This window comes from Asterias amurensis, chromosome 13 (assembly GCF_032118995.1).
Source record: "Asterias amurensis chromosome 13, ASM3211899v1".
NCBI lineage: Eukaryota > Metazoa > Echinodermata > Asteroidea > Forcipulatida > Asteriidae > Asterias > Asterias amurensis.
Window position 1 is genome coordinate 17,011,590 of NC_092660.1, and position 13,142 is coordinate 17,024,731.

Genomic DNA, 13,142 nt, shown 5'->3' on the forward strand with positions numbered 1-13,142 from the left:
ATAAAAACACATTGTGAATAAGTATACTTATAACTTGGATATAAAATAGTATTTTTTGTTGCTTTTATGAACGATTTATGTTAAAAAAATGTAACGTCAAATTCAAAATCTCGTTACATTCGAGATTTACTCAGGCATTTTGTATTCAAGATGGCAGCCCCCATCAGAAATTTTACGTGTCAAAACCGTTTTCAATTAATATCTTTCCTATCAATAAACCACTCTATTTTTCTAATATGTACTCTAGTTAATCTTACAAATGGCAATTTTTATTCACACTTTGTCATGGACGGTCAAGGAAGGGAGATTTCCCTGGAGGTTTTTCGGGGAAAGGTGATGGATTTTTGTAACTCACGTTCGTTCACGTTGTTATGCATGGTTGGAGCATTCCCTGCTTCCACGCAGTGCATGCATGATGCAGCATGCACAGTGTGTTGCACCCGTTGCATTTAATTCCCCCATTCACCAACCATTTTGCTTGTGTTTGTGCAGTAGACTAATGGATGTAGTGGAATTGTTGCGCATGCCAATACCTCGACTTTCAATGACCAGCATGTTTGCTTTGTATTTTGTAGGCTAAGCTTGCTTGCCTTGGGTGGCAAGACAAAACTTCTAATTTAGGGTGTGTACACGCTCATTTTCTGTATTCTTCTGTCATTAGTTTGTCTGCCATTTCTCTATTGTCTGCCATGCCATTACAGACCCCCGCATAACCTCACCTCCATGCTCAGACTAGCCTTGTTGTTTGTGCTGAAGTGGAAAGTGTCACCAACATTTGTTTTACAATTTTACCCTAAAATAACTAACATTAATTTAAGGCCTTGGACACTTAAAAATATTGTTAATTACTATTAAAACAAATATAAGCACTAAAACCGTACTTGGTAAGAGTTACTTTAGGATGTTAATACTAACATGTAGAACATTGTGAAAAACGGCTCCCTCTGAAGTAAAGCAGTTTTCGAGAACGAAGTAATTTTTCACGAAATTGATTTCAAGACCTCAAAATTTGAATTTGGGGTCTTGAAATCGGCATCTCGCAACTTCGACGACCAATTGAGCTCAAACTTTCAAAGGTTTGTTATTTTATGCATAATGTTGAGATACACTCAATCATCAATGAGAAGACTGGTCTTTGACAATTACCAATACCAACGGTTCTTTTCAGAACCACGGTGTTACCGCAAACCTTTCCAAATCATGATTCCACCATGCAAAGTTTCTAAGCCTACTTATTAAACTGTTTCGATTTGTCCATGTGCACAGCAACTTTCAAAAAAATTAATCACAAAGGTAGTTTTTTCCATCGCGTGCTCAACAACTCGGGTTTAGACTTGCTGTTCTCAATGTTTATTAGTAATCTGTAAGCATTTTCTCAATTTATTTTCTGCAAATCTCTTTCCGAGAACCTTTAAGTTGTCTTGAGGAAATAAAGCAACCCAAATCAAAGAAATAGGCCACGCAAGGTGTCAACCGGTTGTTTTATTTCTGGCTAAAAACGGTTTGTAAACCTCTTGATGGAAGCTAGGTTCCGGGTATTCAGGAAATTTGAAAGGGACAATATGCTCAGTTGAATCATTTGAATCAGCATTAAAGTCACCTGGAAGTGGTATTTTTTCAAAATAAAGCTTTTGTCACTAATACATGTGTTTTGATGAGTGGAATGTGAATAAACAGTTGACTAAGGTTTTAAAAAATCAGTTCTTATGTTATTTACAAATTTAAGAGTAGACTCCGACCCGAGAGGGCGCTGTTCGTGACGTCAATCGAGGCAGACTTTGCCTATAATGCGTAGAGTAAACACAATTGCAAAGTACATGTACGGACCAAGTCGTGAGTTTGTACGTTTCAAAACAATTTTTTTTTTCCGGCAATGCCGACCAGGTGTATTGCTGCTGAATGCAGAAAAACACTTTGAAATGTACCAACTCACGACTTGGACGTACATGTACTTTGCACGTGTGTTTACTATGCGCATTGCAGGCAAAGTCTGCCTCGATTGACGTCACAAAAGGGGTAGGCGGAGTCAGCCCCCCAAACAACTTCATATATTTTTTAAACATATAAATCGTGACAAAAAATTACTAAAAAAATTGTTTTATTGTTCGTAAGCATATACTCTTATGTTTGAAAGAATCTATTTCCAGGTGACTTACAGTCGAAAGGAGTGTAAGCCTGAATCAATTTCATCACTTTAGCATTATTAATCAAAGAAAATTTCATAAGGCCGCATGATTCGTTCAGTTTCGTAAAAGCATATCAACAGCTGGTCAATCATTGAATGGTAGTAAAACATCATGTGTGGATAGGTTGTAGAAATTCAAACTGAAGATTTGTCAACATGAAGTCTTGAACGCTTAAATAGGATTAAATAGAATGACTGAAACAAACCTGATACAGAGAAACTAAGTAATGTGCACAAATAGCTCAAAGGAAATAAGATTTTCGGGGATTGGGGAAACTGCACCGAACTCGACTGCATACAACTGAAACGGAAATAACCTTGTATTGATAAGCACCGCAATGACAAACGTTGAATCGCAATTAAGCTAACTCAACCCAACATGTGATATTCCAATCCATTCATAATAAAATTGCACACATTTTAATATTTAGAATATAAAACTAATGCGAAGGAAAGCGAGTACCATTCTAAAGCATCTAAACAAATTTGATGTACATTTCATCCCAAAACAACACTTCAGCAGCATCCATTGTTTCATTTTTAGTTGATAAGTCCACATTTTATTCGGCCATAAGTGCCCCTAATCTCCGACGTGCCACTCAAATTTGACGCTAGTTGGTACTGTCCAAAAAGGACTCGGCTAATTTCGAGACCTCAAGTTTAGAATTTGAGGTCTCAAAATCAAGCATCAGAAAGCACACAACTTCGTGTGACAAGGGTGTTTTTCTTTCATAATTATCTCGGCTAAAGTATTGATTCATTTCAGGAACGTTTTTAATGTGAGTGGTTCAAAACTTTGTATTTTGAACTTTTCTCTGACTAATGCAGACACAACTCGTTATGAATTTTCAGCAGTTTGCAAAATTGTTTTAGAGCTTTGACAAACAAGATTTTTAAAGGGACTGGACACTATTGGTAATTATCAAAGACCAGAATTCTCACTTGGTATATATCAACATGTGCATAAAGTAAAATTTAAAAAAGAAAATTTGAGCTCAAAGTGGCCGTCGAAGTTGTGTGGTTTCAGATGCTTAATTTCGAAGTTGTTGGTGTCTCGAAATCAGTTCAATTGTTTTACAGTGAGAAATCACTTCTTTCTCAAAAACTACGTGACTTCAGAAGAAGCTGTTTCTCACAATGTTTTATACTACAGGGATGAGATTGTTCAGACTTTTGGCTGAATTCAGACTTTTTATGTCGGCCTGGTGAAGAAAATCGGATAATGTTTCCAAAAGCTCTCACCCCTGATACTATTAACAGCTCTCTATACAAGTAAGTTGTTATGCTAACAATTATTTTGAGTAACTACAAATAGTGTCCAGAAGAGCAATATACTTTTATGACCATTCGACTGTTGTGATCCTTATAATGTGAACAATAACTTGTGAAAATCTCTCACATCAAAAAATGGTCGTGTTATGAGATGCCGCCGGAAATCTTTTCCGAAAATTTTCATATGCAAAGAATAATAAGTTACTTGATGTACACAATATGAGAAGCGTTACCGACAGTAATGGATTCTCTTGATCAAATTTTATCTCAAAAAACAAAGTATCTTTTTACATAGTGAAATGTTTCGAAGTGAAATGTTTTTAAATGTAAATCCATGTACATGTACTATCGAAAGGCGACAGGCTTTTACAGGGCACTGGACACTATTGGTAATTGTCAAAGACCAGTCTTCTGACTTGGTGTATCTCAACATAATGCATACAAAGCTGTAAAATTTGAGCTCCAGGTCGTCGAAGTTGCGAGACGATATTGAAAGAAAAAAACTTTTGTCAAACGAAGTAGTGTGCTTTTCAGATGCTTGATTTCGTGACCTCAAAATCAAATTCTGAGGTCTCGAAATCAAATTCGTGGAAATTTACTTCTTTCTAGAAAACTACACTTCAGAGGGAGCCGTTTTTCACAATGTTTTATGCTATCAACAGCACCCCATTACTTGTTACCAAGTAAGATGTTATGCAAAAAAATTTTTTTTGAGTAATTACCAATAGTGACTACTGCCTTTAATGTTTGCTTATGTTTGTTTTTCACAGCCAGCTCTTGTCGTCAACGTAGCCAGTGAGTGTGGATACACTCAAAACCATTACGAGGACCTGGTGTGGGCAAGTCAACAGCCAGGAATAGATGAAGAATTACACATTCTAGCATTTCCTTGTAATCAGTTTGGCCAACAGGAGCCGAAGGGTGCCGAGGAAATAATCGCCTTTGCCCGGGAGACTTACGGGGCTACCTTCCCCATCTTCGGTAAAATTGACGTGATTGGAGAATATGCTGATCCTGCTTACAAGTATTTAAGTACGTAGTTACTTTAAATAATTCATCATCAGTATTTATGACGGAATTTATCTCTATTTTTATCAGATACACCAATCATGAAAATAATATGAGCGTACATTCGTCGTTGTTTAAAGGAACACGTTGCCTTGGATCGGTCGAGTTGGTCTTTGAAAAGTGTCCTGAAACAGTTTTTTTATAAAATCGGTATGGTTAGAAAGATGTTGTAAAAGTAGAATACAATGATCTACACAAATATCCCTAGAAATTGCGTGGTTTTCTCTTTACCTCGTCCAGTAACACGGTCGGCCATTTATGGGAGTCAAATTTTTGACTCCCATAAATGGCCGACCGTGTTAGTTCGCGACGTAAAATGAAAACCGTGCAATTGTGAGTGATACTTGTGTGGATCATTATATTCTACGTTTAAACCATCTTTCTAACCATAATATGCATTTCATAACAAACGGTTTCAAACGCTTTTCATAGACCAACTCGTCCGATCCAAGGCAACGTGTTCCTTTAAACAAGTATTATAAATCAGTCATTGTATTGGGATTCTTTCCAAAATTTCAAAGAAACGGCTACACAAAACTTGGATAATAAGTATCAACCATTTCTTATTTAATTTTAACAACTCGGTCATTGTATGTCTCATAATTTTATATAACAGGTGCATCAAGTGGTCGGGAACCAGACTGGAACTTCTGGAAGTATCTGATCGACAGGCAGGGAAGGGTTATCGACGCCTGGGGACCAACCACTCAAGTTTCAGAAATATACGACTTTCTACTTGCAGCCACCCAGACCCCACGCCTTGTGAGAAGAGATGAGTTCTGAGCAACAGCTATATAACATGTACTGAAAATTGAGCCATATTCTTGCCATTCAATATTGTTATTCTTTCAAGGCAGTGGACACTATTGGTAATTAGTCAAAGTAAACTTTATCATAACATCTTTCTTGATTACGAGTAATGAGGAGAGGTTGATAGTGTAAAACATTGTGAGAAACGGCTCCCTCTGAAAGAAATTAGTTTTCGAGAAACAAGTTAATTTCCACAAATTATCCACATTATCTCGCAACCTCGATGACAGATTGAGCTCAAATTTCCATGCAGGTCACTGGTTTTTGACAATTACCAATAGTGACCACTGTCTTTAACTATACATGTTTATTAAACATTTCTTTAAGCTTTTCAACTAATAATTGAAAGGACTATACACATTTTTTCATACATTTGTTACGTAAATCACCATTAAAAAATCTGCCCTTAAAAGTCCGTTTTTAATTTCTCTACTAACATTGCATATGCAAAAAAACGTGACAGGCCAAGAGAATTTAGACATCTCCCAGAGGTGTTCCTTGCGACTTGAAGGCTATGCAAAATTGGATTAATAAAGTTGTGATACGAAAATAAGACCACTGCTGATTTCTTTGAGATTTTAACAAGGCCAGCTTTATAGAAAGTTTGCGGTAACACCATGTATTGACTATCTCTAAGGCCAAATACCAAAAAGGCCCAAACAAAAAAATACCAGTTGATCGTCCCCGCCAAACACATTATTAGTGAATGCCTATCAGAAAATCGTTATCCGACCCTGTTAGTGTTAGTTAAAGTCACGTGGAAGTGGTATTTTTTTCAAAATAAAGCTTTTGTCACTAATATATGTGTTTTGATGAGTGGAATGTGATAAACAGTTAACCAAGGTTTTAAAAAATCAGTTCTTATGTTATTTACAAATTTAAGAGTAGACCCCGACCCGAGAGGGCGCTGTTCGTGACGTCAATCGAGGCAGACTTTGCCTGTAATGCGTAGAGTAAACACAATTGCAAAGTACATGTACGGACCAAGTCGTGAGTTTGTACGTTTCAAAAAAACAATGTTTTGTTTTTTTCCGGCAATGCCGACCAGGTGTATTGCTGCTGAATGCAGAAAAACACTTTTTGAAATGTACCAACTCACGACTTGGACATACATGTACTTTGCACGTGTGTTTACTATACGCATTGCAGGCAAAGTCTGCCTCGATTGACGTCACAAAAGGGGTAGGCGGAGTCAGCCCCCAAACAACTTTATATATTTTTTAAACATATAAATCGTGACAAACAATTACTAAAAAAATTGTTTTATTGTTCGGAAGCATATACTCTTATGTTTGAAAGAAAAAAAATTCTATTTCCAGGTGACTTTAACACAGGTCCTCATGCAACTAATAGGTATAAATAAGTTTGAGGTTGATGCAAACTGAATAATTGGTGGCCTGTTTGATTTGAAATACTAAGCTGCCATCTTGAACAAAAAATAGTAAATAGTAAGGCCCTCATCCTCCTCTTTTTAGAAAAATCCGGTTGATCAAGTGTTATTTTTTTGTTATTTGGCCTAAATGAGTTGGTTTCAACTCGACACAAGACCAGTTTTATCGTAAGCGAGCAAAACAAGTGTACAGTCACACAACAAACATTATTTTCGATTGATATGATATGTTACATAACCTTGATAATGAATATTACATGGAATTTTCCATCCAACGTAAACCAGTGCATTCATTGTAGTATAAGGGGATAAGAAAAAATTGAAATCAAATGACCTTTGAAATGATTCGATTCACGTGACCTACAACCATCCAATCAAATGATGCATCCACCTGGATAGGGACCAATGCATTTCGTTGCGGTTGGCAGTGGACACTATTGGTAATTGTCAAAGACTAGCCTCCACAGTTGGTGTATCTCAACATATTGCATAACATAACAAACCTGTGAAAATTTGAGCTCAATCGATCATCGAACTTGCGAGATAATAATGTAAGAAAAAATCCCTTGCCACACGAAGATGTGTGCGTTTAGATGGTTGATTTCGAGACCTCAAGTTCTAAATCCGAGGTCTCGAAATCAAAATCGTGGAAAATTACTTCTTTCTCATAAACTACGTCACCTCAGAGGGATCCGTTTCTCACAATATTTTATACAATCAACCTCTCCCCATTACTCGTCACCAAGAAAGGTTTTATGCTAATAATTATTTTGAGTAATTACCAATAGTGTCCACTCCCTTTAACAACTGCCATATGCAATCACCACCCAGTAGACCTACACACTTTTGAACAGCTTCACCAGTTGACTGGTTTCACCGTGGTCAACTGTTACAAAAATAGGAGGCGTCAAAATACTTTTGAAATACATGGTGGGGCCTAGGCTTATTTGCTTTTTCATGAATGGAGGACCTTTCCATTTAATTTCAAGGGTGGTACTAAATGGAACATAATACAGTGAGGTTTGCGGCAGCACTTGCGTGTGTCATCTCATGTGAGGTTATACTCCCACCATGCAATATTTCAAATCCTACTATAAACTTCTTCCACATATAATATCCCATGCTGATATTATCTTACCAACTCGTGTTTCACATTTAAAAAAAATAACGGTTTGCCAAACCACTATAATTTGCGAGTGTAAGAACATTCATATGTTGTTTTTTCTGTAATTTCTTAACCAGGAAAGTTACAGGCAACGAACTACTTTCATGGTGCAGTCATTTATAAACGCATCGGTGTTAAATAATGTATGACGCGTTGTGTGCTGTCATCATCACAGAGAACAACGCCCTCATTGTTTACTGGTCTCACCCTCGGCTGAAATAAGAACCACAAACATGGTGAAGGTTGAAACCTGGTAGTGTTGAAGCAAGTGATTTTTACAAGTGCGTAAATGGCAGTATGTGAGCACAGCTGGAAGTATAAATACACAGCTATGCCAACATCTTGCCTTCTCCACACTCGAGAAATGAAGAACAGACATCAGCAAACCCAAACATCTTCGAGAAGTCGATGCAGCAACTACAAGATTATAAACAAAAACAATGAATCTTACACTAAAACGCAGACAGTATACTAGCTGTGTCCCTTCTATATAGTTCTATACAGTTCCCATTAACACTGTAAACCACGCCCTTATTTAAATAACAACCACTTTGAGGCAAACACTGCTAGGGAAAGTGTATGCCCAATATATTATAGACATTATGCAAATTTCCACAACAAACAATATTACAAACCATGGGCTATTTATGCAGAGCACCACCCAAGGCCGAGTACCATTACGCTATCTATAAAGTATTTAGAAAATAGTTACTGGTCCTATGTTATTGACCCACACTAAAAATAACTACATGTACTTTCTGATGTCTTGAAATTGTTTTATTTTATACCAGTAAGTTGACATGCTTAAAATAATTTCGGTGTCAAAAACTCAAAAACTACAACACCTCAGCAAATAATATTAGGGAAAGAAAAGAAAGCTTTCTACCACCATTATCTTCAAACCGTGCCCTTTTAAACATCGTCTAATAACGCGACGGTGACGAGGTATATCCAACCACAGAAGCAACAGGTGGAATATTGAACTGTCCAGTTGTGCCGGGCTCAAGTTGTATGAACAGGCATACAAATGGCAATACGTTGGTACAGCTGAATAAGAATAAACCAGCTATGCCAACATCTTGCCTTCTGTACACTTGCATCTTGAAGAAAAACACAAAGCTGAGAACTGCATCTGAAGAGAGAAAGCTTGCTAATAATACTCGAACCATTTGCACTGTGCCTCACCATAGCACAAGGGCTTTACTTGGAACATGTGTGTGACGTGTGTGCACTGTGCACGCATCATTCATACCTGCTTTGAAATTCTAATGAAGTTACGTAAGACGCATGTTGACACACCTCACTGGCAATAAGCATGAGCAAACAAAAATGGCGGGCAATTCTTCCTCCATGGGGCAACACACGGAAGTTGGTTGAGGCTTCTTTTACATAAGGGGAAGCTTTGGTGGCTTTTTAAAGACACTCTCACTGAAACCCCCAAAATGACCTCTTTGAAGTAGGATGGCCCGAAGCATGGACCATGCCCGAAGCAAGTACGAGAAACAAAATGGCAGTATGTGAGCACAGCTGAAAGTTGACAACACACAGCTATGCCAACATCTTGCCTCTTTGGCACTCGAATTTAGCAGGCTAAATTGCCGAATCAAACATCACAGTGTGGTCACAGTGTGCATCACTTACGGCTTCGTAACCACAGCTGGTTGGTATAGTAACAACCCATTAGAAATGCCCGTTAACTCGTAGATTGATTAGATTTAATTAAGAATGATGGGTGTAGACTTCATAAGGTGCAAGCGACTTTCAACATGTCAATTAGAAGTCATACTATTAGATGTCCATTAGCTTGGAGGCCACTCGGTAAAAAACGAAATAATGTTTGAACTGGACGTTAAAGTGGATATGCATTGCTCTTGTTCGAAAAAGAAATCGGGCACTCGTTCAGTTGTAAATATAAGGCTACAGCATTTGCATCGTGATACCACACACATGACATTAAAAATAGTTGAAGAAAACCGCTGCCAAACATACATACAAGACAATTTAAGAATGATGATATTTCTGAACATAAAATTTGGCGCACTCCCAAAATTTGGTATTTCAGCTCAACTGAGCACAGGCAATTTTGGTTCATTTGTATAGAAATACGTACCTACAATCAAAAAATGGAGTTGTAGTGTTGAAATTAACCCTTGTGTGAATTGACCTTGGTATGGCACTATGATTTTACCACAGTAGAAAAGCTTTCGTATGGAACGGTTAAAAGGCCGCATATCCACGGCATTTTACCCATGGACCAAAGGTCTCTTTGCACAACGATAAAGATAAGCCGGGGTGTGTTTTATGTATACAATACCTCAGGTCGGTTTTAAAACGTTGCGTGGCTTATTTACCTAATTGATTTGAGTATCGCCACGTTTTATTCATTCCGGTTAGAGTTAACAATTTATTAATAGCACAGGTCATCAACACACACCTACAATGATCAACAATAACATTTTTTTTTTTTGTCAAAATATTATAAGTCATCTTTGAAAAAAATATTGATTTGATACATGATTCTACCTGTGGAGGCTACCTCGTGCTCTTGCCTACCTAGTGCCAATGATCGTATCCTTCATAGAGAGCAAGATTCTTCTTCCCCTTTTATCCCACAGGTCGTGACAATGTACCCCATCCCAAATCGACCCATTCACCCTCCTCCAACAAGTAAAGATAAGACGTTACGTAACTAACATTTGTACCCATTGCTTGGGTATTGACTGAGGGTATACAAAACGGGGTTGTACCGCAACGATTGGTTGTGACTAAACGCCATTTTAACAATGCACGTGCGTAAACCATTTCTGAGAATATTTTAAAATGGCGGGAAAAACCACAGCAACGAGCAATGTCATAATGGCCGTCTCTAACAACGGAACTTGAACTTTGTGAGAAAACCACAACATTCTTCGAGTGTTTTCATTAATAATTATGCAATTTTTTTGAATATGCCATTTTGTATATTGTTCAATCACACAGGTTTACCAAAATGAGGCTCGTCTCGCATGATTTTTACGCACAAAATGTAAAAACCTAGATTGCAAACTTTAACTGAACTTGTAAAACCCTTGAAGAGTAACAAATAAAAAGAACCATTTCCTATATCTATAACGTGGTAGAAGTGACTTGCGTATATTAGTTCACTTTATTCATGAGATTTTTTTCAAGGAACACTTACAAAAGGCCGAACAATATGTTATTTTAGATGAATTCATAGGATCGGGTCAGTGAACACGCCGCTCCACGATGGTGGTTATAAAATAGGTGTAGTTTTACACCGCACGGTGTGTATGTGTAAAAGCATTAAGGTAGAAGTAGAAAGATGGAGGTCAACAGAAAATCGTCCATGCTTCACATAGCTGAGTTTCGTTTGGTAATTTGTCATGAATTATTGCAGCTTGTTATAAGATACAGTTATCACTAGCTATATAGAAAGGAGGCAATGTTCACTTAGAAGTTTGATGGATTGACATATTATAAGCACATGGTTGACAATAAATGCAATTGATGACTAAGATGACACAATATTCTTCATGATTTAAGAGATGTTAATTTTAAGGAAAATAAGATCCAATTAAAACGGTGTTCGACATCAACATTCATATTACCACTTCTCCGTTAATTATTAGATGTAAAACTTCAGGTAAAACATCTACAACAAGCATTGGGATAATTCGAAACAATTCACAAGGATAAATGGTACTTTGATTGATCCATTGATCATTATTATACATGCATTTCAAAAAAAACTACTTAAATCATACTCACTGACGAACATGGGAGAAGAAGTGTCTAGCGTCTGATCTGGCGGGTCTACTGATGTTGCACGAGTGTTGAGTTGTGTTGTTGTGGAGAGTCGAGGACTAAATGCTGGTAGCAGTTAGCTTTGCCAGGTCAAATTTCGGGCATGCTTGCGTCGACCATCGAAGCATAGGGGTGGTACCCATGTCGGTACCACGCAGGGAATGCAGCGGAGAGCACCCCATTCCCACCTTTAAATTGACACGGCTGGGTGGCTTTCGATTCCATTTGACTGGTTTCAACAAGTGAATAGGTGCCATGCCATCAGTCACTACTGTGGTTTCCTTTTCATGTAGGGTAAAATGGTGCACCTCGCGATGCTGCATTCCACCGATCCATTGTTACGTGGTTTGTGTATTATGGGCGTTTTACGTATACGATTGACATTCAAATTACTAAGCTTTGTGTTTTGTTTGACCCAATGAACAATGTAGAGATGGGTGACGACATCTACGCACTAGGGCTAGATTTAAATAACTTTAGAAGTCTGGTGTCGTCCGTCCACACTGCATCCAATTCACTCACAGCCAAGCCAAGAGGGGCGGGGTTTAGCTGACCAGTAACAATTGCTAGTGAACCCCAACGTTAATTATCTATCACAGGAATTTCGCCTAATCCGGTTTTAGATGCCTTTACGCATAACAATACCACACCAAGTGAAGCTTGATAGTATCACCCGGGATACGGCAAACCCCAATGCACAGGCCAATGCTCCATGGACCTCAATGCAAACACTCTGCTATAGTCCCCTACATGGTTTGTATAGAAAAGGGCTTTAAGACTGGACTTAGCAAGCTTTTTTCCTTTCTTTGGAAAGCCTTCTTGTGCAAAGAAAAAGCTTCACAGGTTGCGTTTGGTTTAATTTAAAGATGGAGGGAAAGAAGAATTAATTGACGGGTGGTGAGGGGAAATGGAGAGTTTTGTTTTGAGGGGACGCGATTTGGGATTTATGGAAATGAGTGGTCAATCTGTGCATAGAGCAAGGATCTGTGAGAGTTAAATATACCGTTAATTTGTGAAAAACCAGAAAAAAAATATCACTTCGTGGTTCTTGGTAAAATTAATCAAATCAGTCAGTTAAAATTCTGCTAATATGAAGGAAAAATGCAGTTTGCATAAAGAAAGAATTATTAATAAATGATCAACTTTTGCAACATGTCCTAATATTTATCTTTACTTTAAAAAAATTATATAACTCTTGCTTAGTTATATTTGGCAATTCAGAAAATGGGTTTAATTTGAAACGAGGAACACTGTATTTGTTAAGAATACAAGTTTTTTATAATTTGTTCGTATTCCATAGTATTTTCTTCTTCTAAATTCATGTCATAGCATTGACAACCCCTGCCACTATTTTTCCCCCATTATTATCTTGCAATCTCGACAACCAATTGGGTTCAAATTTTCACAGATTTTGCATAGATGAGATACATCAAGTGAGAAGTCTGTTA

At 37.6% G+C, this 13,142-nt stretch overlaps 1 protein-coding gene across 1 annotated transcript; it reads left to right on the plus strand.

Moving 5' to 3' along the window:
• Positions 1-149: 149 nt before the first annotated feature.
• Positions 150-5,977, plus strand: LOC139946097 (glutathione peroxidase 7-like). The gene is made up of 3 exons (XM_071943701.1): positions 150-333; positions 4,228-4,489; positions 5,142-5,977. Exons 1-3 carry the CDS (start codon positions 151-153, stop codon positions 5,306-5,308), a joined length of 612 nt encoding a protein of 203 aa, XP_071799802.1. The 5' UTR covers position 150; the 3' UTR covers positions 5,309-5,977.
• The last annotated feature ends 7,165 nt before the right edge of the window (positions 5,978-13,142 follow it).

Bases quoted from the DNA above. Each gene is read 5' to 3' on its own strand.
- LOC139946097 (XM_071943701.1), top strand. From the start codon at position 151: ATGGCAGCCCCCATCAGAAATTTTACGTGTCAAAACCGTTTTCAATTA. The intron at 334-4,227 runs GTGATGGATTTT...TGTTTTTCACAG, and splicing joins TGGAGGTTTTTCGGGGAAAG to CCAGCTCTTGTCGTCAACGT. The intron at 4,490-5,141 runs GTACGTAGTTAC...TTTATATAACAG, and splicing joins TCCTGCTTACAAGTATTTAA to GTGCATCAAGTGGTCGGGAA.